At 33.3% G+C, this 22,049-nt stretch overlaps 10 protein-coding genes and 3 pseudogenes across 13 annotated transcripts, besides 1 other annotated feature; 7 read left to right on the forward strand and 6 right to left on the reverse strand.

Annotated features, from left to right (window-relative positions):
* Positions 1-15,425: part of a mobile genetic element that runs on past the window's edge.
* On the reverse strand, positions 2,045-2,323 carry TVAGG3_0756670 (uncharacterized protein; the record flags this gene model as incomplete). Its single annotated transcript, XM_051245455.1, has 1 exon — positions 2,045-2,323. The coding sequence occupies one exon, from the start codon at positions 2,321-2,323 to the stop codon at positions 2,045-2,047; it is 279 nt and encodes a 92-aa protein (XP_051092042.1).
* Positions 2,701-3,029, forward strand: TVAGG3_0756680 (annotated as a pseudogene). Its single transcript has one exon. A coding segment is annotated over exon 1 (329 nt).
* TVAGG3_0756690 (organellar and viral DNA polymerase type B) lies at positions 4,633-5,177 on the forward strand (the record flags this gene model as incomplete). Its single annotated transcript, XM_001301155.2, has 1 exon — positions 4,633-5,177. A coding segment is annotated over one exon (545 nt), but the record flags the coding sequence as incomplete, so codon positions are not given.
* TVAGG3_0756700 (organellar and viral DNA polymerase type B) lies at positions 5,422-5,967 on the forward strand (the record flags this gene model as incomplete). The annotated part of the gene is made up of 1 exon (XM_051245456.1): positions 5,422-5,967. A coding segment is annotated over one exon (546 nt), but the record flags the coding sequence as incomplete, so codon positions are not given.
* Positions 6,508-7,239, forward strand: TVAGG3_0756710 (KilA, N-terminal/APSES-type HTH, DNA-binding family; the record flags this gene model as incomplete). The annotated part of the gene is made up of 1 exon (XM_051245457.1): positions 6,508-7,239. The coding sequence occupies one exon, from the start codon at positions 6,508-6,510 to the stop codon at positions 7,237-7,239; it is 732 nt and encodes a 243-aa protein (XP_051092044.1).
* TVAGG3_0756720 (uncharacterized protein) lies at positions 7,272-7,685 on the forward strand (the record flags this gene model as incomplete). The annotated part of the gene is made up of 1 exon (XM_051245458.1): positions 7,272-7,685. One exon carries the CDS (start codon positions 7,272-7,274, stop codon positions 7,683-7,685), a length of 414 nt encoding a protein of 137 aa, XP_051092045.1.
* Positions 7,705-8,580, reverse strand: TVAGG3_0756730 (protein of unknown function, DUF4106 family; the record flags this gene model as incomplete). The annotated part of the gene is made up of 1 exon (XM_051245459.1): positions 7,705-8,580. The coding sequence occupies one exon, from the start codon at positions 8,578-8,580 to the stop codon at positions 7,705-7,707; it is 876 nt and encodes a 291-aa protein (XP_051092046.1).
* On the forward strand, positions 8,617-9,069 carry TVAGG3_0756740 (uncharacterized protein; the record flags this gene model as incomplete). The annotated part of the gene is made up of 1 exon (XM_051245460.1): positions 8,617-9,069. The coding sequence occupies one exon, from the start codon at positions 8,617-8,619 to the stop codon at positions 9,067-9,069; it is 453 nt and encodes a 150-aa protein (XP_051092047.1).
* Positions 9,086-9,505, reverse strand: TVAGG3_0756750 (protein of unknown function, DUF4108 family; the record flags this gene model as incomplete). The annotated part of the gene is made up of 1 exon (XM_051245461.1): positions 9,086-9,505. One exon carries the CDS (start codon positions 9,503-9,505, stop codon positions 9,086-9,088), a length of 420 nt encoding a protein of 139 aa, XP_051092048.1.
* TVAGG3_0756760 lies at positions 9,541-10,775 on the reverse strand (annotated as a pseudogene). The gene has a single exon. A coding segment is annotated over exon 1 (1,235 nt).
* Positions 13,011-14,011, reverse strand: TVAGG3_0756770 (annotated as a pseudogene). Its single transcript has one exon. A coding segment is annotated over exon 1 (1,001 nt).
* A 4,265-nt stretch (positions 15,426-19,690) lies between the features above and the next one.
* On the forward strand, positions 19,691-20,769 carry TVAGG3_0756780 (pectin lyase-like family; the record flags this gene model as incomplete). Its single annotated transcript, XM_001303903.2, has 1 exon — positions 19,793-20,704. The coding sequence occupies one exon, from the start codon at positions 19,793-19,795 to the stop codon at positions 20,702-20,704; it is 912 nt and encodes a 303-aa protein (XP_001303904.1).
* A 533-nt stretch (positions 20,770-21,302) lies between these two features.
* On the reverse strand, positions 21,303-21,839 carry TVAGG3_0756790 (uncharacterized protein; the record flags this gene model as incomplete). Its single annotated transcript, XM_001303902.1, has 1 exon — positions 21,303-21,839. The coding sequence occupies one exon, from the start codon at positions 21,837-21,839 to the stop codon at positions 21,303-21,305; it is 537 nt and encodes a 178-aa protein (XP_001303903.1).
* Between the last annotated feature and the right edge of the window lie 210 nt (positions 21,840-22,049).

The raw sequence follows: 22,049 nt of genomic DNA on the forward strand, positions 1-22,049 counted from the left end.
TAAAGTTTTTTTACTGAGATGAAATGAACAATACAGCATTGAGACAAATGGGTTCAAGATGGATTTGTCGGCTTCCAGCAGTTACACAACGTGTTTGTCAAGTTCTTCCTATACCTCAGGAAGTTTTAGACCGATTTAAAAAACAACAACAACCAGTTGAAAACAAACCAAACTAAAATTTTTTACTGAGATGAAATGACCGAAGAAGTTGAAACGGTAGATTTGACACCACAAACAAAAAGTTCAGACCCATTGTCAAAACCTGTCAAAGAACTTACAGATGAAGAGAAAAATTCAATAATAGAAAGTGCCAGGTCTGGAAATACAAACCCTAACTACAAAGTCACTTTTCATAAAAATGGAACGGCTAGTATCTCAAAAAAGAAACAGACTCTCACAAAATAAAATATTGAAGTCTGAAGGAGCTTTCGAGACAACAGATGGAAAAGTTTACTTCACTGACCAACAGTTCATTATAGAACATCTCATTGACTTAAAGTCGAAAATATTCTAAACTTTACAACAAACACAAAAAGTTGAAAGGAAAACAAAAACAAATGGCATATGATATTTATATGAAGATGTTGACGACACAACTGTTCCTGCAAGTGAAGTTAAAGTCAGAGAAACCGAAAAGTGACGAAAAACCGATAGAAGAAGAAAAAACAAAAACTGAAGATAAACCAAAACCAAAGTTTAGTTTGGAAACTAAACCAAGTCAACCTTTCATTAGCTGGTATGGGTTGGCGTCAAAGACTTATGGCAGCAGGCGGTTATGTTAAGTAAAGAAAAAAATATTTTTTTATTTTTATAAAAATGCCCCATAAGAATGGATAGAAAATCTGCTAGAATAAAAGGCAGCAGTCTGCTAGAATAAAAGCAGAGTTGGGAAACTTGTTTTTAGATGAGAAATATGAAATGGCATACAATTTTTAAAACAATATATTTTTTACATATATTAAATGCTTCAGGCTGAAAAACAAAGAACAAAAGTAGCAGATACAAAACCGTTAGACTATATCTTTACAAATGCTGGTAGGACTATTTCAGATGAAGAAATTTCATCCGACATACCGGTTTGACTATCCAATTCGTTGGCTTCAAAGTCCTTCAGATGCAAAGGCAATAGCATTTAGAAGAGTTTTGTTGTTCAAATAGAACTAACGCATTTATGTTCGCAGTATATTTTCATGGGCAGTATAGGTTCTGATGGTCTAATAGACAAATTTGACGAAATGAGAATCTTTACAGTTCGTTCAGACGAAAGTCTTGAGAAACTCTAAATGACTTTTCAAACTCAAATGAACAAATATTATTGGGAATTTCAAGAAAAATACGACTCTTTACTAAATGGAACATACTATCTGAAACTAGAATATGACAAGATGAACTCCACCGTTTCATTTCAAAAGATTGAAATTAACCCTCCAAGAGATACAGAGTTTTTTATTTTGGAAAGTAGACAAACGTTCTTGGGCACAATTTCTTCGGTTACTAAACCAGAACGACCCATTCCCACCAGATGGTCCATTTCAATTTATACTTCCACCAGCAGATTTGACAGTTATAGAAACGTGTTTGACCCTCAAAATGTTATGTGTCATGCAAGTTTCAGTTCAAGCAACAATAGTTTTCTATGTATTGGTAAGGACTTTTATGACTTTGCTTCTAAATTCTACGAACCACCTAGTAACAGTTTCTCTGACTTTCAAGTTTGGTTCACAACAAATGGTGTGCAACATATTATTCCATTGTACTATGACTTTTATCTCGAATTGTCTTTCATATATAACTACGGAAAAGTGCTGAAAAAGTATTGAAAAATAATGTTTATGTTAGCATGTTAGATCTAACATGTTTTCTAACATTTTTTCTAACATCGTAGAAAACTCATGAAAACAATTTATTTTTGACACTTTCACAAAAAACATAAAAAAGTGAAGTTAAACGTTAAGGTTTACTGAACTGGTTGGATGTCGCCTTCACAGGTTATGTAGAATGGTTGACCCGAGAAGTGGAACAGTGCTCTGAGAATTTGTATAATTCATGGAATTGGACTCTCTCTGTTTGGAAGTAGTATCCAAGGACGCTTGGCAAAGAACTTTATAATGGCTTCTTTCTTCATCTCCTTTATGTCGTCGAAAGGAGTGTTTTCTGGTATTTGAATTGGAATTCCAGTCGAAATCTCGAGATTCAAGGCAGCCCTTCCAGACAACCAGAAGCCGAGGGACTTGTTGGCTTTGTCCTTGCCCAAGTACTGCTTAACAACTTCATTTATCTCTATAAGGTAAATTGCCTCATCTAATGGCTCGATGTTGTCCATTGTTCTGTTTCAGAACTAGTCTTGTACTTTTTCAGAACAATACTTGTACTGTTTCAGAACTAGTCTTGTACTGTTTCAGAACTAGTCTTGTACTTTTTCAGAACAATACTTGTCCTTTTTCAGAACAAATTTCCCGTAAAAGCTCTCAATTTGTGAGAAAAATTTTCTGTTTCAGAACAATACTTGTACTTTTTCAGAACAATACTTGTACTTTTTCAGAACAATACTTGTACTGTTTCAGAACAATATTTGTACTGTTTCAGAACAATATTTGTACTGCTTCAGAACAATATTTGTACTGTTTCAGAACAATATTTGTACTGTTTCAGAACAATATTTGTACTGTTTCAGAACAATATTTGTACTGTTTCAGAACAATGTCCGACGTACCACCAACCCAGTCCATTCCCAAACCAGAGGAACCTAAAGCACCAGCCCCTGCACCTCAGTTCCAGCAAGTACTCCGATTTACTACCAATTTCCACCTCAAGGTTACTACCCACCACAAGGCTTCCCGAACTACCCTCCTCTGCCTATGCCTTACTTCCCCAACCCTTGGATGTTCCAGCAAGCTCCACCTCAGCAATTCCAATCTCAATCCAAATCGAAGAGAGACCAAGAGTTCGAAGAAGGTCTGAACCGTTTACGCAAAGAGTACGCTACAGCCCCTATTGAGAGAAAGTTGTTCCCGGACCAAAAAATATAATTTAGGGTAGAAGGTTAGATCTAACCTCTTTTCTACCCTCTTGAATTTTCATGATTTCTTCGTAAATGTTTTGTCAAGACTTCTTCGTAAATGTTTTGTCAAGACTTCTTCATCGTAATGAGTGTAAAGGACCCAAAAATATAATTTAGGGTAGAAGGTTAGATCTAACCTCTTTTCTACCCTCATTTCACCTCATGAATTTTCATGAATTTCCTTAAGATAGAAAAAATAAAGTTAGTTTTATTTTGTATTTTTTTGTATGTTAGATATGATTTCAGGGATTTTTTTGACGAAGTGTTACTCTTCACTTCGTCAAAAAATAACAGTTATCTAATGAAAAAGTGTCATTTTATTTTTTTATTTTGTATGTTAGATATGATTCAGGGATTTTTTTGACGAAGTGTTACTCTTCACTTCGTCAAAAAATAACAGTTATCTAATGAAAAAGTGTCATTTTATTTTTTTATTTTGTATGTTAGATATGATTTCAGGGATTTTTTTGACGAAGTGTTACTCTTCACTTCGTCAAAAAATAACAGTTATCTAATGAAAAAGTGTCATTTTATTTTTTTATTTTGTATGTTAGATATGATTTCAGGGATTTTTTTGACGAAGTGTTACTCTTCACTTCGTCAAAAAATAACAGTTATCTAATGAAAAAGTGTCATTTTATTTTTTTATTTTGTATGTTAGATATGATTTCAGGGATTTTTTTGACGAAGTGTTACTCTTCACTTCGTCAAAAAATAACAGTTATCTAATGAAAAAGTGTCATTTTATTTTTTTATTTTGTATGTTAGATATGATTTCAGGGATTTTTTTGACGAAGTGTTACTCTTCACTTCGTCAAAAAATAACAGTTATCTAATGAAAAAAGTGTCATTTTTTTCACCCTCTTGAATTTTCATGACTTCTTCGTAAATGTTTTGTCAAGACTTCATCGTACATGCTTTGTCAAGACTTCTTCGTAAATGTTTTGTCAAACATGAACGTACATGTTTTGTCAAGACTTCTTCGTAAATGTTTTGTCAAACATGAACGTACATGCTTTGTCAAACATGAACGTACATGTTTTGTCAAGACTTCTTCATCGTAATGAGCGTAAATGTTTTGTCAAAACTTCTTCGTAAATGTTTTGTCATGATTTCATCGTAAATGTTTTGTCAAAACTTCTTCGTAAATGTTTTGTCATGACTTCTTCGTAATGAACGTACATGTTTTGTCATGACTTCTTCGTAAATGTTTTGTCAAACATGAACGTAAATGTTTTGTCAAGACTTCTTCGTAAATGTTTTGTCAAACATGAACGTAAATGTTTTGTCAAGACTTCTTCGTAAATGTTTTGTCAAACATGAACGTACATGCTTTGTCAAGACTTCTTCGTAAATGTTTTGTCAAACATGAACGTACATGTTTTGTCAAGACTTCTTCATCGTAATGAGTGTAAATCAGACAAAAATAATGTTTAGGTGAAGTGGTGCGATCTCACCTGTTTTTTCACCTCTTTTTTTCACCTCTTGAATTTTCATGAATTTTCCCGAAATAAAAAATAAAGTTAGTTTTATTTTTTTTATTTTTTTTTTATTTTGTATAAAAAAATAAAATGTCAACAATCGGCACAACAACACTTCAAACAACTACAGCACCAAACTCGTTAGTCATGAATCCTACGTCAATGTTAGTAGAGATGAAAAGCTTCATTCCTTCTTCATATACTTTCGAAACAGAAATCCAGAAGATAAAGCAAGAACTTTTAACATGTAATTTAGACTGTAGTGCGAAAGATGAAACAAATGAACAGTATCTTTATGAAATGCAGGACCTCATCGACCATTTACCCAAATTGCCTGAAATTCAGCAACAAAAACTAACCATTCCTGAATTTGACGAAATTGAAGTCAAAGCAACTGACTCAGTAGAAATAAAGAAGTTCATTCGTAAGGTAAACTATGAGTTTCTAGGATTTCATTGCAACCATAAGGTTATGGACAAAGATTGCGACATGGTATATAAGAATGTTTCTGACATATATAAATCTGAAGAATTTAAGACCTACGACAACTTTGTTTCGTTAGTTGCTGAATGTGTATGGCAGATAAGAGATAAAGATAGAAGAGGGAAGGTATGGAACAAACAGATAAAACCAGCAGCTTTTGAGATGAAGAAAACCATTGACGCTTTAGTTGTTTTAGCAGGTAAGGTTTCAGAATATAACGCAAAAATGAACCCGCAATGTTCAAAATGTAAGGCAGCAATGAGGAAATATAACTACTCCGTCAAAGAGATAGAACATATGAGAAACGACTATGCAGACTTAAAGAAAGATATGTCAAACATTGAGTTTGAAACAGTTGGAAAGATAGACAATGACACCAAAGTGGTTAGAATTGGTGATTTAAACGTAAGATACTCAAAGAAATACAACAAATATTCTTTGTCAGACATTATATCTCCATCTGGAAAGAGACCGAAGGACTGGGTTAAAATTGCTTCTACTCAGAAAATTTTGACAAGAAATCCTGAGCTTTTAATATCGGTAAGATTCTATGGAACTACAGCATATCTTATAGATAAAAGTCTTATACCAATAGTTTTGTTATGGTTAGACCCAGTTGTTGGATATAACTTCATAACATATGGTTCATTCGATACGGAACGTTGCAGTGAAGGCTTACTTTACATCGTTCAGAAACCGAAGGCCTTCAACACAAAAAGATATAAGATAGGAAGAACATATAATATAACTCTAAGATATGACTCTACAGTCAATAGAGTCAAGGTTGTGTTAGTTAATGATATGAGAGCTGCAGAAACAGAACTACTTGAAAAGTTTGAGAAAATGTATGGTGCTCCCATAAAAGGTAAAGAAACGTTTGAAGTAGATGAGATAGATAAAGCTATAAAATTATTTGACGAAGTTGCTGAAAAATACATGTAAAGCGTTTATTTTTGGTCTTTTGTGAAAGTCAGAAAATAAAGTTAGTGTCATTTTTTTGTATTTTTTTGTATGTAAGATATGATTTCAGGGATTTTTTTGACGAAGTGTTACTCTTCACTTCGTGTCATAATGTAAAAATAACGTTTACCATGTAAAACGCTTGTGAAAAAACAGGTGAAAAAACAGGTGAGATCGCACCTCTTCACCTAAATTATATTTTTGCTGAATTCCGTATGAAAACAGTGAAGAACAGCGAGTAGGTAAGAAACCCCAGTCGCCAAAACTCTATGAAAACAGTGAAATTTCTCTAGACCGACTTTTATCTGGGTCGCCAAAACTCATGAAAATCATGAATTTCCTTAAGATAGAAAAAATAACGCTAATTTTTTTATAAAATATTTTTTTATTTTGTATGTAAAGACAGATATGTCAACAACAGAGAACACAACAACAGTTATAGTCCATGAAGCCATAAATGAAGAATATGAGTGGGTTCAGTTTAACAAACAACTCCGTCTCATTCGTTCGGTCAAAGACGATATGTACCAAATGCAAAGTATTTTGACAGCATGTTTTGCTCCAGACACTAAACACGCAGACGACTGGTTCAAAAACCAAAGCACACAAGAACTTTTGAGTGAAATTTCTCTAGACCGACTTTTTTCGGCCATGCATAAAACACATGAAAATCGTAAAAATTTGCCAATAAATTTAAGAGGATATTATGTACATAGACTTTTAGTAAATGCAGTTGCAATGTGGGCTTCTCCTCGTTATGCATGGCATGTTTACAGACTTCTTGACGAAATTCATAGACAAGAACGTGAAGAGATGGAAAAGAAACTTCAAGCAAAAGATGAAGTCATTGAAGCAAAAGATGAAGTCATTGAAGCAAAAGACAAAAACATTCAGAAAAGAATACCACGTTCGGTACCAAAAGGAAAGGAAAAGAACTATAAGTATATGATTTATACTGAAGATATGGAGAAAGAAGAAGATAAAGATATGGTTATGTTGCATTTAGTCAGAAGAAACAACAAAAGCTTTTACGACCTTGCTAAGATTTACAAATCTGACAGAAATTGGTTCTATCGCGAAAACTTACCGATTTCAATGACCCCAAATGAAGATGTGAAACAAATAGTTCAAGATACTTTACCTCAAACACACTATGATATGAAAGGTTGTACAATTTTTACCTTCAAAGAAGACTTACCGCTACTGAAAGAAAAAATAACAGAGTATTTTGACAACTTCAAACAAGTAGGGTAGATGAACCATTTATTTTTCAAGCTTGACTTCAGATGGCTCAAGTAGCTCAATTAGGTAAATTGCCTTGTCAAATCCTTCTGGCATTCCAAGTCCTTCCTTCCGACAGAAAAAATTTTTCCTTCCGACAGAAAAAGTTTTTCCTTCCGACAGAAAAAATTTTTCCCGACGACAAGAAAAAATTTTCCAGTTGTCCGTCCGTAAACCATTCAAATTTTCGAAAATTGAGAACTTTTTGGTCGAACTTCAGAAAAAGTTTTTCCTTCCGACAGAAAAAGTTTTTCCTTCCGACAGAAAAAGTTTTTCCTTCCGACAGAAAAAGTTTTTCCTTCCGACAGAAAAAGTTTTTCCTTCCGACAGGACACAAACGGATGACTGACGTTCCTCTTCCTGAATGCCTTCCAAAGCCAGAAGAACCGACAGCCCCAGCACCACAACAGACTTACTAAGACTAAACACTTAGATTTTTCAAGCTTGACTTTTTACAATTTGAACTTTGTTCGCGTAGATATGAATTCTGAAAGAAGTATGAGGGTCTTGTATGACTTTGTACTTCTCCCATAGTTCATGTCTGTCAAACTTACCTGCCATGGACTCTTTCATAAGTTCCATGAAATCGTCTTCGGACAATCCGGGGAAAAGTACAATGTCAGTAAGTATTCTCTTTACATCCTTACTTAAACTCTTTGCCGTCTGTACACAAATGACAACTGAGATGTTAAAGTGTCTGAGCTTCTTAAGAATTCGACACATATCTTGTTCTCTATTCTTTAACAAAGGATGAGAAGCAAAGTCATCTAAGATAAGAAGACACCTATGAGGGTAAGTCTTCCAATCGTAAGATTGCAATTTCTTCGAAATGTATTCTATCTCTTTCTGTTTGTTTCTGAAGTGTTTCTTCTCTAATATTCTCTGCATTTCCTCATTTGGGTCTTTGAACTTAGAATTTATATACTCATTTATAGCATTATACTTCAAAACTCTTCTTTGGTACTTCTTTATCCAATCTAACAACTCAGAGTCTTTTATACATACTAACTTAGACTTCTTTATAATATCTTTGAACGAATTGACGGTTTGGTCAAATTGACCAGAAGTACTACAAATGACTACTAACTCATAGAATGGGTTCTTCTCATCTAGTTCTTGTTGTTGTGCAGCCATTTTAAGATAAGTGAAAGTCTTACCCGACCCAGGTGGTGCAATTAGACCTGTTATACCATTCTGAGCAAATAAGAACTTGTCATGTATAGGTTTTATCTGAGCATTTTCTAACTTCCTCTTGTTCTTGTTTAAAACATTCTCAAATTTCTTGTCAATGTCGGCAAACTTTTTTTCTAACATATTTTTAGAAAAATTAAAATTTTTATCTTTTAGAAAATGTCTAGCGATTTCGCTATCTATATTCGAGACAAACTTTTTGACAGCAAAACATCTGTCGACCATAAAATCTTACATAGTGTAAACAAGAAAGGTGAATTTGTTCTAAAGTTCTGTTTCTGGGAATATGACAAGAACCATAAAACATTAAGCAGAGCAGTCTTAAAATTTGTCAATGACAGACTTGTTGACAGAGATGACGCCGATTGGAAAGATGAAGTCCAACAAAAGTTCTTAGAATGCAAAGAAGACACATGCGCTGTTCTTGAAGATGAAATAGAAAACAGAATAGAAGAGCTATTAAAGGACAAAGAACTTTTACATAAATATGGTTCTGAGAAATTTGACATAACTCCACCAGAAAAGAAGAAGAAAGAAAAGAAAGAAAAGAAAGTAGAAGAAGAGAAGAAAGAACCTGAACCAGTTCCAGAGAAAAAGAAATTTGACATGTAAAAATAAAATTTTATTTTTAGAACATTTCTGGGTCAATGTCAATGTTCTCTTCCTCTTTAGGGGCAAACACTGGCTTAGACTCTAAAATCTTTTTACCCAATTTACCTTGAACTTCAACTATCTTAGACTCATAATATTCATAGTCGTCTGCTTTCTTTGGTTCATAAGGTATAACAAGTTTGTATGCTTTGCCTTCTTTAAGGTTTGAAAACCTTCTGTCAAAACTTTCTTTGACTGCTAACAAACCTTCTATGTCTAAGTCTTCAAATTTCGCACCATTTTTAGTCACAATAGCAAACTTAACTGGTTCGATGTTCCAAACTTTGCTGAATAAAGACTTTTCAAAATGGTAGAAGTAAACATTCAAATATGTGAATGGGTCTAGTTCTTCTTTAAGTCCTGACATGTACTTGTTTACTGAGATGAATTTTGCCATCTTTTCTATCGGATAAAAAATATTTTTTTTAAAATTTACTCATAAAAATTTTTCTTTGTATATACACCATTCTGTACGTCTAAAAGACTTTTGACATTTGCCAAGAATGTTCGTTTAGACGCTGTCATATAACCATATTCTTGACAATATTGTTTATACGAATCGTACAATGACCTTTCATCTAAACACTCAAAGTCAGTTTCATCTATGAACAGTTCATATACACTCTTGTTTGCTTCTAACAATGTTTGTCTCTCTTCGGTATGTGGAATTTGTCTTGGATTGAACTTTGAAATATCTAATGTCATAAAATATGAGAACAAGTGGTTGTAAAAGTCAGATGTCAAAGTTTCTGCTAAGTCGTCAAAATATTCTGTATCTTGCATATGAGAATCTGACGTTCTGACAACTACATATCTTCTGTCAGAACTTTCTAACTTCATCGGAACAGAATTGTTTGAAACCATAATGAAGTTTGCAACATTTTCACAAACTCTTTGGTCTTTATATTTTCTTTCAACAACTCCAACTTTATCTGTTATAAGACTCTTCAAAGCATCTGAGTTTAAAACTTTTGTTGTATCTATACTTTGAAGTTCATTGCAAACTATAAGTTTCATATTCTCTATTGAGGAGTTAAACTTGCCACAGATGTTTTCTAAGTTTGTCATATTCGGGTTCGAATAGCCTTCTAACAGTTTGCATAAGATATCTGTAAAGAATTTGTTCTTACCTGTTCCTTGTTTTCCAATTATAATGAGAGCAGTTTCATTTTTAGCACTTGGATGTTGTAAGATGTTTGCAAACCAACATAAGATATACTCATAGACTCTTTCGTTTCCATTGCATATAATTTCTTTGACATGGTCTAACCAAGCTTCTATAATATTTTCTTTCCATTCTACTTGTTCGTATTTATATCCAGTGAAGATAGAATAGAAGTTTGGAGAAGGTGTATAAAACTTTATACCACGAACTGAAAAATCTTCTAACTTTGACAATAAGATATCCCAAGCATCTAACATCTTCATGCCAACTTGTACGACTTTTATTTTCTTAAGTTTCTGTCTACATTCTTGTTCAGACACTATTGTTGCTCTTGGTTTGTTAAGACTACATCCCATTCTTTCATAACATAACATTCTGGGGCAGAGTCGACATAAATGACTAAACGTTTCAAATTCTCGACTGCTTTGTTATAGTCTCGAAATGGACACATATTTCTGAATGCTTGGAAGTCATAAAAATCTGAAACATCTATTCTGTACATTTTTATAAAAATAAAAAAAAATATTTTTTTTATTCTTGACTTTGTTGTTGCATTTGTTGCATTTGTTGTTCTTGAGCTATTTGTTGTTGAAGTTGTTCTTGTAATACAATACTTTCACCAGTTGCATCTTCCAATTCGAAACTTTCTGCCGTCATTGACAAATACATAGGACATAAAAGTTTTACAGGAACAAAGTTTGCGTCAACTAATGTCAACGTTATACTTGCCAAAGTGTTTGAGTTCACTAAGGTTGAAAATTCTGCATTCGAATGAACAATAGGCAAACAGCAGAGAAAGTATTGTTTATACGCATAAGTATCTTTTGGTCATAATAGTTTCTGTCGACATTCGAATAACACTTTGAACCTAAGTTTGAAACAATATATAAAATAGGTGTACTTAAAGTCAACGGAACAGACAAACCTTGTATGACACCTTTCCTGTTATAGGAACTGTTGGTAGTAAAAACCAGAAATAAGTTTTGTATTATAGCTCATATCGTTTATAGTAACTCAGTCGGACATCCAAACATAATGAACCTGCTTCTAGTTGCAGCACATGTTACACCCGTACTTAAAGTATTAAATAAGTCAACAAAACCTGTTTGGTGGTATATCTGAGTAAGTATCTTCAAAGGAGTATTTTTTACCATTCACAACAATAAAGTCTTCTGGTGTCAAAAGAGCAAAACAGGCTTTAGTCGTCATTGTGTTTAAAGTTAGTTTACAATACCGTCCTTGAGGACTTTGTAAGTTTGTTGTATAGAATTATATGACTCAGGGTTTTTAGTCGTAATAAGTATAAACCATTATATCTTCTGCCATTTATATATATTTAAAAGTTTTTTCTGAAAGTGGAGAAGAACTTCATCTAAACTTTCACATGGCGTTTCTTGAAGTTCTCTGTCTAAGAAGTTCAAATATTTTGTAAAGACATAGAACTTTCCTTTGTCTACACGAACAAACAAAACAGGGACTTTCATATCGTTCAAAAGTGTGTAAAGTCCTTTACATGAAATAAAGTCTATATTATTTTTCTTCAAACATCTTTCAAGAAAGTTTTGACATTTTTACTTAGCAAATAAATTTAATGAAATGTTGTGGTCGTCAAATTTTTTATAACGTCTGGGAAACTATACTTTAAGTTCAACGTTTCACCTCCTTTCATAACTATATCTTGTCAATGACATTATATGAAACACCACAGCAACTAATGTCGGTTCTATTTCTTTGATGTTTATATCGTCTGCCTCTGTCAAAAGTTTCAATAGTTCTTTCAAAACTTCATGAGGTGCAATGACATATGAGTTCACTTTTACAGGGTTGTGTTCGACCAAGTTTAACATTATACCTAAAGCTGACAAATCTTCTCCTGAGTTTGAAGTTGTCTTTCAGTTGTTGGTAGTCGTTTCGAATATCTGCAACAGAACTTAAGTCTCTGCTAACTTCAGGATATGTTGGTTCTTTTACAGGAACAATTGTTATACCATCTTCGTCTTCGTATGGTTTCCCCACTTCAACATCTCTGTCTTTGACATTGACAATAACTTTGACTGTTTGTTTGAGTTGGTGAATTTAACTTCACATCTGCCACCGCCATTAAACCTTTTGAAACACTCACGCTTCTATTTTTCGGAAATGACATTTTACTTAGAATAAAAAGATGGACGTATTCGAGTATCTCTTCGAATTGAAGCAGAACAAAGTTTACACACACAAACAATACAAATACATTGACAGAATAGTTCTTTATACAAACAATGGTAAATGTTATAGAATAGCAATATTTGCTGAACCAAAATATTTCCATAAAGCAAAGAAAGTTGGTATAACTGAAATGGTGAAAGTTCTTGACGTTGACAAAAATATAACAACAAAACTTACAGATATTTCTAAAGGTAAGTTTATCTTACAATATTATGTCAAAACTGGCGTACTGTCAATATTTGACGGAGAGAAGTCAGTTCAAGAACAACTTACTGACCTGCTGCCAAAATCTGCTCGATGGAAGCTGTCGTTATGCCAATCTGAGGAGCCCCAGCAGGTTTCATCGAACGAATCTTCAAAAGAGCATCTTCCGTGAAAAGTGCTATTGGTTTTGTAAACTTCTTTGCTCTCAGTTCATCTGGACCGTCTCTGTCACCAGTATATTGTATTTGTACAGTACCAACAGTTGAAATACCACCCATAAAGTCTTCTGAGTCAGCAAATGGAATGCCAAGCCAAAAGTTTGAACGGTCTCCATTTGTATATTGAGTTTTTTGACCTCCTGTATGAGTCCATACTTTCACATATGGCATAATAGAACTTTGCATTTCAGGGTTAATGGTTGTTGTGAAGTTGTTGTTAAAGTTCATAGCATCTAATGTCAAGTTGTATGACCTCATATCCTCAACTGTAGAATATTCTTCTCTTGGATAATATTTGCCATCTATGTTTATATGATATTTAATACCGGGGTTGTAGAAACAAGAATAGTCATTTATAGTTCGTCTGAACAGTACAAACATAGTATCTGCATGTTTCATTGCAGTTGTTAAAGCAATATCTGTTCTTGCACCTGGGTCAGCACTTTGGTTTCCAACTTCACCTGCAAAGTCTTTGACAGATATTTGGTGTATAGGGAACATAAGTGGAACTGCAATATATTGGCAGCTAAAGCATTTGAAATATCTGGGTCCAACATATAGACTGCAAGTCTGCTTTCTATTCTCTTGCATTCAAATTTTTCGCATGTGAACTTAACTGGGTCCCAAGCAGTTCCAGCAGCATTGAAATAATAGTTTACTTCATTGTTGAAGTTTGAGAAACCAAAGTCTAAGTCAACTTTGTCTTTGCAAAATTCACAGAACTTGGCTCCACCAGTTCCAGCTACAGTAATGCTGAATGGGTCTTGCGTTGGTGCAATGACTAAGTTATTTTTGCTTGGAGTAAGTTCGATAGAAATTTTTCCTGCCCAGTTTGGCAAGTATCTTAAAAACCTGAAGATGAGGAAAGATGACAAAGGAACTCTAAGTTTCAGTTTTACTTTAGTGGCAGCAGTTCCATCTGAACCAGAAAGGTTAACATAAACTCCTGGAACGTTAGGGTCAAGTCTTCTTATTTTTTCAATATTTGCATACTGGTCTGTTTGTTCTCTAGCTTGTGGTTGTACTGAGTTTCTCAAAGCGAACCATTCATAGTTTGCCCATGTTACTGTTTGAACTAAGTCAGAGTTAGAATAATCTTATATCCCATGAAAACTTCTGGAGCATATTGGTATCCGACATAGAAAATTCCATTGCAACCTTTCTTGTCAGACAACTTGGCAGAAGGTTTTATTTCAATGTCTTGTTCCACGTATAAGAATGAGTTGTCAATAGAAATAATATGAAACCTGTCGCAAGCAATATCTGTTGTTGAAGAACCTTCTCCAACTCACCTACGTTTCCATAAGAAACAGCAGTTGTATATTCGTAAGTTCCAGGAACTATTTCTGACCTTCTAATGGCATTGTCGCATTCGTTATACCATTCGGAAACATTTCCATTCATGGCATCCAAAACTGTTGGCGTTATATTCTGAGCGGCGTACATTTCATATGGGTAAAAATATAGAATAGTTGGATTTATTTGTCATAATAGAACCCACTCGACCAAGCTTTACTTTCTTCCTGACTGAGTTTTTAACTCTTCTTTTTCCTTCATTGCCACTACTTTCACTAGATGAAGTTACTTCTTCACTACTTTCACTTTGTTCTACTCTTCTCTTCTTCTTTGGTGTCGCTTTGGTAACTTGCCCTCTGCTTCAAGTTGTTGCATCTTTGCCTCATGTTCACCTAGTATGTTGTAAATTTCCCATGTCCTTTTTGCCTTTGGCTCTGGTCGCCCATCTCAGGTAACCTATATCCTAGAAAGATTTTGTCATAGTTTGTATTTGAGTCTTCGCGTATTGTTTGCATGACTCTTTCCTGAGTTTCCGGTTCAAGCTCTTCAAACAGAGCTTGTCCATATGGAATAAGCTCGTTTCCAAATATATGTTTTTGTAGCCATTCTGGTTTTCTTTCCATGTTACCAATAATATCTTTTGTGAATGGGAAAGCTTTTACCCAATGTTTCAGTCTTGCGTCATTTATTTCTGTAGTTGGTTTTATTTTGTCAAGGAACATGTTTTTCAATACTAACATTTCATTTGGTACTGTCCATTTGAGTTTTCTTAAATATTCATCCCTTCTCAGTTCATTGTCTGCAAAGTAAGTTTTTATGACATTTTGTAAACTTTCGTTTGCAAGGTCATGTACAATAGGTTCTCTTCCTTCTATCTCCCTAACTTTCTTTCTAAACTCTTCACCAAATATACCATCTCTATGGTTCTGTGTAGTTCTTTGAGATAAATGTTCTAGAACGTCAGGTGTTATATTTCCATCAGCCATGTTCATTTCATACTGGTCCAAAATATCTGCATGTTTCATATCTTTCAATGGCATTAAAGCCGCGCTGAAAATACCAGCTATATCTGGTTCACCATTCACTTCCATTGCGTCTACAACTTCTTGGAATTGTGGTTGTAAGTTTATGAACCACCTATCCGGATTAGCTTTATGACCCCATCTCATTGTAGTTCCATAGTCTGCAGAAACAAAAGTAGGTTTGTTTCCATATTGGTTAGGTTCTGAATGAACTTTAAACAATGTTTCATTTCTATATGTTTTGGTGAAATTTAACCTTTTATTTTCACCGAGTTCAGCCAAAGATTGAACGTTATATGGTCGTAAGTAAAAAGGATTGTTGTATTTGCGTACACTTTCTTTCAGTTCTTCCATTCTATGCTGAATATTTTCATCTGATGTTGGAGTCTTTTGTATGTCGGCGAACATTTTTCGATATTCTTCTACTATGTCAGCCGAATTTTTCTTAGACTCTTGGAAAGATTCCATATTCTCCGCATACTCTTGTTGAGGGTCAAGATTTTTCGGCTGTTCCAAATCTTCATCTAGTTCTGTGAAGTTAGTTTCCAAAGGAGGGACTTGTTTGTTTCCTTCAGGCTCTTCTAGCTGTTGTTGCTGAACTATTTCTTCCATGTCTGGTTGTATCTGAACTTCTTCCTGTTGAGTTTCTTGTACCTCATCTGCTGGCATTTCATATATTCCGAGACCGTTTTTAACAAGTTCCCTATTTAAGTCATCCGCATTCATAACCCTTTCTTCTTTCGTTCCGTCTCTATTTTTTACGCGTTTCATGAAGATAGTTGAATTATCATTTATCTCTGACACCAAATATCTCGGAGTAAATTCATCCATGTCATTTGGATGATATGCTATTAAATCATATCCCTTAGCGAGCTTGTATTTTCCAGGTTTGAAATTATATCCCATTTGGTGCTGAACCATAAAGCTAAATAGGTTCGGGTCAGTATTTCCTTCCTTGAACTTTCTAATAGCTTCTTTATATCTGTCACTAAAGTCAAGAGTATCTGGGTAACCATAATTTTCCTTAAGCATTTTTAAGAATTCTTGGTTTCCTTGTTCTCTACTTCTTTTATGTCCTTGCTCTGTTTGTGGTTGTTGCTGTGCAGTGTTTTGAACTGTTGGTTGTGGTGCAGTGTTTTGAACTGTTGGTTGTGGTGCAGTGTTTTGAACTGTTGGTTGTGGTGCAGTGTTTTGAACTGTTGGTTGTTGTGTTGGTTGTTGTGTTGGTTGTGGTGCAGTGTTTTGAACTGTTGGTTGTTGTGCAGTGTTTTGAACTGTTGGTTTTGGTGCATGCCTGTGTCTGTGTCCATGTGACGATGTAAATGTTTTAGGTAGTCCTGGTGCAGGTGCTTCTCTTGGAGGGTTTGGTGGTATATAAGTTCCACCAGCTGGCACATATGTTCCATCTGCAGCATAATGTCCTACCTGACTTTTCGTTTTTAAGAAAGCATTTACTAGGTCTGTTTTGGTCTGTTGTAACTCTTTTTCTTGACTTTCCACAACAGTTGCTCTAACGGCGTCATAGGCACTTTGAACTGCCTGTCTCGTTGCTGCATCTGTTATTTTCGTCATATTTTGTGCTACTTCTCTTAACTCGTTGTCGAAACCTTCAGACTTCAGTTTCTTTCCAGATGAGAAGTCGTTCACTAGTTTCACCTTACTATGAAGAGCTTCGAAGGCGTTCTTAAAGTCAGCATTCATTAAAGCTTCATTTGAACTGTCTTCATCCGCTTGTATTTTTGTCCTTATTGACCCTATAAGTTGGGCTGCTTTAGCGTTGGCTTGGGCATCTAACCAGTCATTATTAGCTTTTATATATTCTGCGCTTTTCATTGCCTTTTGCATGGCTGCGTCGTTATTTTTACTTTCTTGTGCTAAGTTTTCATACTGTACGGTTTGGTTTTGCAACTGTAAAAGTTTTTCTGCCTTTATATTTGCTTCAACTTCTTTTTTATACTCATCGCTATCCATATATGTCTTCAGGGCTTTTTGTTTTATCTCTTCATCTTTCAGTACTTTATATTGAGTAGTATGGTTTTTCAAATTTATAACATCTTGTTCCATTTTTGCTACTTCTGCTGCTTTTTCTGACACTTTTTTCGCATATTCCTCTGTACTTAGTTCTTTCAGTTGTTCTTCTTTCTTCTTTTTCTCTACGTTTAACTCATTGAGTTTCTTTGTGTGTCTGTCATATTCTAGTTTCTTTTCGTTTTCACTTATTTGTTTCTGTATGTCTATGTTTGACTTTTTGACATCTGTTATTTGATTTTTGAGTGAACTCAAATTCATTTGACTTTGAGGGTTATAAGCTGTTCCGTCTGCAGCTCCACCATAGCCTGCCATTTTCGCTAAAAGTGCCGCTCTTAAACCTCCACTCTGTGCACCAATAACTCGGTTTAAAAGCATAGGGTTGCTTGACATTTGTTGCAACATAGTGGGGTCATTCATAATTTGTTGTTGCAACTGTTGTTGTGGTGTCAGTTTTACTATTGGATGTTTTAATGCTCCCTTCCTCTTACGTATATTCTTACGTAGCTTACGTGGCATTTTAAGTGAAGTTAAAAAGCGGTTTTTGACAGATGTTTATATGACACTATTTGTTCAGCACAAAAAACTACTCGGTCAAAGTGTTGTCAGTTTTGTAAAATAACCGTCCTATCTCATTCTATAAGGGAGAAAAGGCTTCTCAAAGTATACTTCCGTGGAACGCCTGTAACTTTTCCTGTAGCGACGATAGACCCTTATTTGTCCGGACAAAGTTATACTAAACATCTTCAGGGCTAGAGGGCACGAAGTGCCTGGAGGCCCCACTACCTTTTTTTTTATTGATTAATATAAATTTATTAATAAGAATAAACAATTTTTGTTTTTGAATTTATTCAATTTATAGCTTTACATATAGTTTCAAAATTGTACAACTATGATTATTTCAACAAAAAATATCTTACTTTTTCACTTCACTTTCACACTCACTTTTTCCGTAATTCAAATTTCAACATTATGTATTTTAATTCCTTATAGTATTTTTAACATAATTAATCAAATAATAATTGGAAGTTCTGAACTTACTTTTTCCGTAATTCAAAATCAAAAATATGAATAATATATCTATTTATTATATACTAATGCTATTTTCAACTAGAAGTGAGGTACGGTAATCTTACGGATTCCCTAACTCAATTTTACGGAAAAAGTGCAGTAAACTACTCAATTTACGGAAAAAGTGTCGTAAACTATTGATGTGGCGGTAAAATCACGGTAATTCACGGAAAGCTATATGCGAAAATTTGAAATTATACAAAATCGAGCGAAACACTTTTAAATAGGTTGTTCTCGTATTTAAAATACTATTCCCAGATTTATTGTCGTCAGAATATTTCCAAATTTTTGCCGATTTACAAAAAATGATTTACAAAGCATATTTTTTAATCTAAAAAATTCCTAAAAAAAGGAACCGGTGTGCGGAAACCTCGGTAAATTACCGCGGTTCCCGTTGGGACTGCCATAGAATATTTGCATTCTAGCAGCAAAACCAAGAGCAAATTTTCAATTATATTTGTTTCAAAAATTTAAAAGGAAATATAGAGTATATTAATGATCACTAAACTATCAAATTATAACATATATTAAAATTATTGAATTATTTTAATGAATAATGGTTAATGTAAAATATCGAGGTATCGAAATGAGATTACTTTAAAAGAAGTTAAGCTAAGGGTATATTTATTCATAGGAAAACAAAAAATGTAACATATTAGTACAAGATGATAGATAAATAGAAAAAATTTGTTAAATAACCGAGAGCTTATCATGTATTTGTGTGTTGACATTTAAAAATAGTAGATTTAGCAAATCTGCTGTGAATTTTTGTTTGTTTCCTGTTCAGGAGTGTAGATCATAGAAAATTTGTCAATATCTTGTCAACAAGCTATGTAAATATCGTGAATAAGCTTAAAATAGTATAATACCTATGTGTTCTCTATCATTTTGCAATCTATGAATGCACAAGTAGGAAACCTGCCATTTCTGATTACAAAAATAACTTTTTCTCGAAAACGGCCCGATAAATTGGGCTTCATTTCAAAATATGTTAAAGTATAATAGTAAGCAAAGAATTCTGTTATATCTGTGGGCAATTTTATAGGTGAAAAGTATTAGATGTGAAATATTAAATTTTAACATACTACTTTCGAAGGTTAGATAATGATCAAAGCGAGCCAAATGATGAATGGAATCAAAATTCCTTGAAAACAACGATAGTAATTTTTAATTGAAGATATGAGGAACTAAATCATAGCTAATTTTCAAATAAAACAAATAATATAATTATTCTAGGACTCGTTCAATATGCCCCCTTAAATCTTTAGAATTATATTCATCTGAGAGGCTATTCAAATGAAAATAAGTACCATAAGATTTTTTTAAAAAAATTGCGAAATAACGTATTTTTTGCTGGTCTTTTGTTTATTTGTTTATAATTTTCATTTCATTTTAAAGTTGTGAGCGATTTAAGACTACCACATATTTTAAACCAAGGATTAGAGTTAGAACTTATAACATACCCAAAGATTATGGGAATCCAAAAGAGTTTTTCAGAATATTATGGCGAGACTGAGTTCACAGATAAAACCAAAAACGAAACTATATCTGAAAAAGGCAACTATTACATTCACAATGCAATATTTTCTTTCCATTATCAAAAAGCGGCGATTTACCTTATTACAGACAACAAAGTATTAATAGAAACATGCACATTTTACAATAACAGCTCCAAATATTATGGTGGATCATTCTTTATCGAAAACTCTGAATGTGTCTTAATTCATCTTTGTATATTACTTTCAAATAACACAAATTTTGGATGTGGATATTGTATTAAATCATATTCTAAACCTAACTACAAAAGTTATGCGTTTGAATGTTCAGTTTCGCAATGCAGTGGAGAAGGTGCTCCACTTTATCATACAGGTGGAGATATCCAAGTGAGTAATATGAATACATCTAATCATAGAATTACTAAATATGCTGCATATTCAATAGTGAGTTCAAAAGGAGTAGGAATTATTAATTTCACAACAGCCTCAAATGCATCATCAATAAAAAATGGTGCAATTTGTAATGGTGATGGATTAAATATTACAAGAACTAATTATTTAAATAATGAATATAACGGAAGTTATAATGCAATAATTTATGTTGATACAGTATTTTATTCAAACTGTTCATTCATAGGAAATAAAGGAAACTATTTATTTGATAAAAAACCAAAAGCTGTTGAAAATTGTTACTTTAATGATAACAATGTCACTCAAATTGTAAGAAGTTATCAAATTACTTATGAATCAATCCAACCATTAGATTCATTAATAATTCATTATACAACAGATAAATGTTCTGTTACATATTTTTATCCTCAAAAACAAACAAATATTGGAGGAGTTATGTCATTAAAGAGCCTAAAAATATTGAATCGAAGACGTTAAACATATATAAAAATTAATTGCATGGAGTAGTTTTCAATTTTTGTCGCTAATTCATAAATTTTTATATATAAATTACTTTGTTTTATTAATGTTCCCGTTCCACACCATGAATTTTCAAATATGCTGAACTAGGAAGGCAATATGGAATAATATACTATTATAAAAGTACCTTATACTCGTATTCTCCATCATTACTTGTTTTTGATGGTTTTATTTTAGTATTCTGTATCATTATAACGCTGTATTCCAATTCTGAATTGACTTTTTAGTTCGTCTTATTCCTTTCTCACGTCAAATTCAAAATTAAATAAGGTTCTGTTCTACTCTGGATTGATCCTCACCTAGTTTTTGTCACGCAGCTTAGTTGTTTGATGATCTTTTGTCGCATGACTTGAACAAATCTTGTCTCGAAAGAAGGAATTCTGGTTTAACACTGCCTAAAAGAGCTCCCATTGATTTCAAGTTTGTCAACAATATCTTGATTGATTCAATTACCAGATTGAATTTATTTCTTGCTGTTTTTTGTTTTCATAGTAATTAAAAAGAATATTCGTGATTGCTGATAGGAAATTGGCATTTATAATTTTGGTTGCGTTTATTAGATGAGAGATGATAAATGCATTGCTTCACAAAATGATGTATTATATGCGCCCATGGCCACAAATTTGATAGCTTCTATCAAGAATTTGTCTTCTTCTTCGAATGATCTTTGTTCAAGGTATGTATCAGGACATTTATCCATTGCATAATGAGATAAATATGAATCAAATGGTTCACCCGGATCAATATAAACATTATTATCACTTGAAATTCTCTTGATGTCGTTATCTTTAAAGTAACAATGAATAATATATGGTTTATCTGAAAACAAAAAGTTCCCTTTATTTCTGATGAATGAACAATTTGAAAATGTGACTGTGCCAGAATTGAGTATTAGTCCATTAATGCTTCCTGTATATGAATTATATAAATAATTGCATTTTATAATATTAATTGTATTTTGAGAATTGAATATTCCGCCTTGTTCTGTAGATGATGTGTTTGATGCTGTTGTGAAATTAATAATTCCTGTTTCTGTTGGTGATTGAATTCCATATGCTGCACACCTTGTAGTAACATGATTCGATGTATTCATATTACATGTTTCAAGTAAGACTTTGCTGTTAGAACTAAGAGAAATGGCGCGATTTTGAAAGTGGAAAGAAAAGACTGAATGATGAATGTAATAGTTGCCGGTGCCTGATATGGTTTCGTTTTTTGTACTTTCTTTAAAAGTATTGGAATCATAATAATCGGAAAAACTACTTTCAAGTAGCAAATAACTTTGAAGTTCAATTTCTTTTGA

Source organism: Trichomonas vaginalis, chromosome III, assembly GCF_026262505.1.
Source record: "Trichomonas vaginalis G3 chromosome III, whole genome shotgun sequence".
Taxonomy (NCBI): Eukaryota; Parabasalia; order Trichomonadida; family Trichomonadidae; genus Trichomonas; species Trichomonas vaginalis.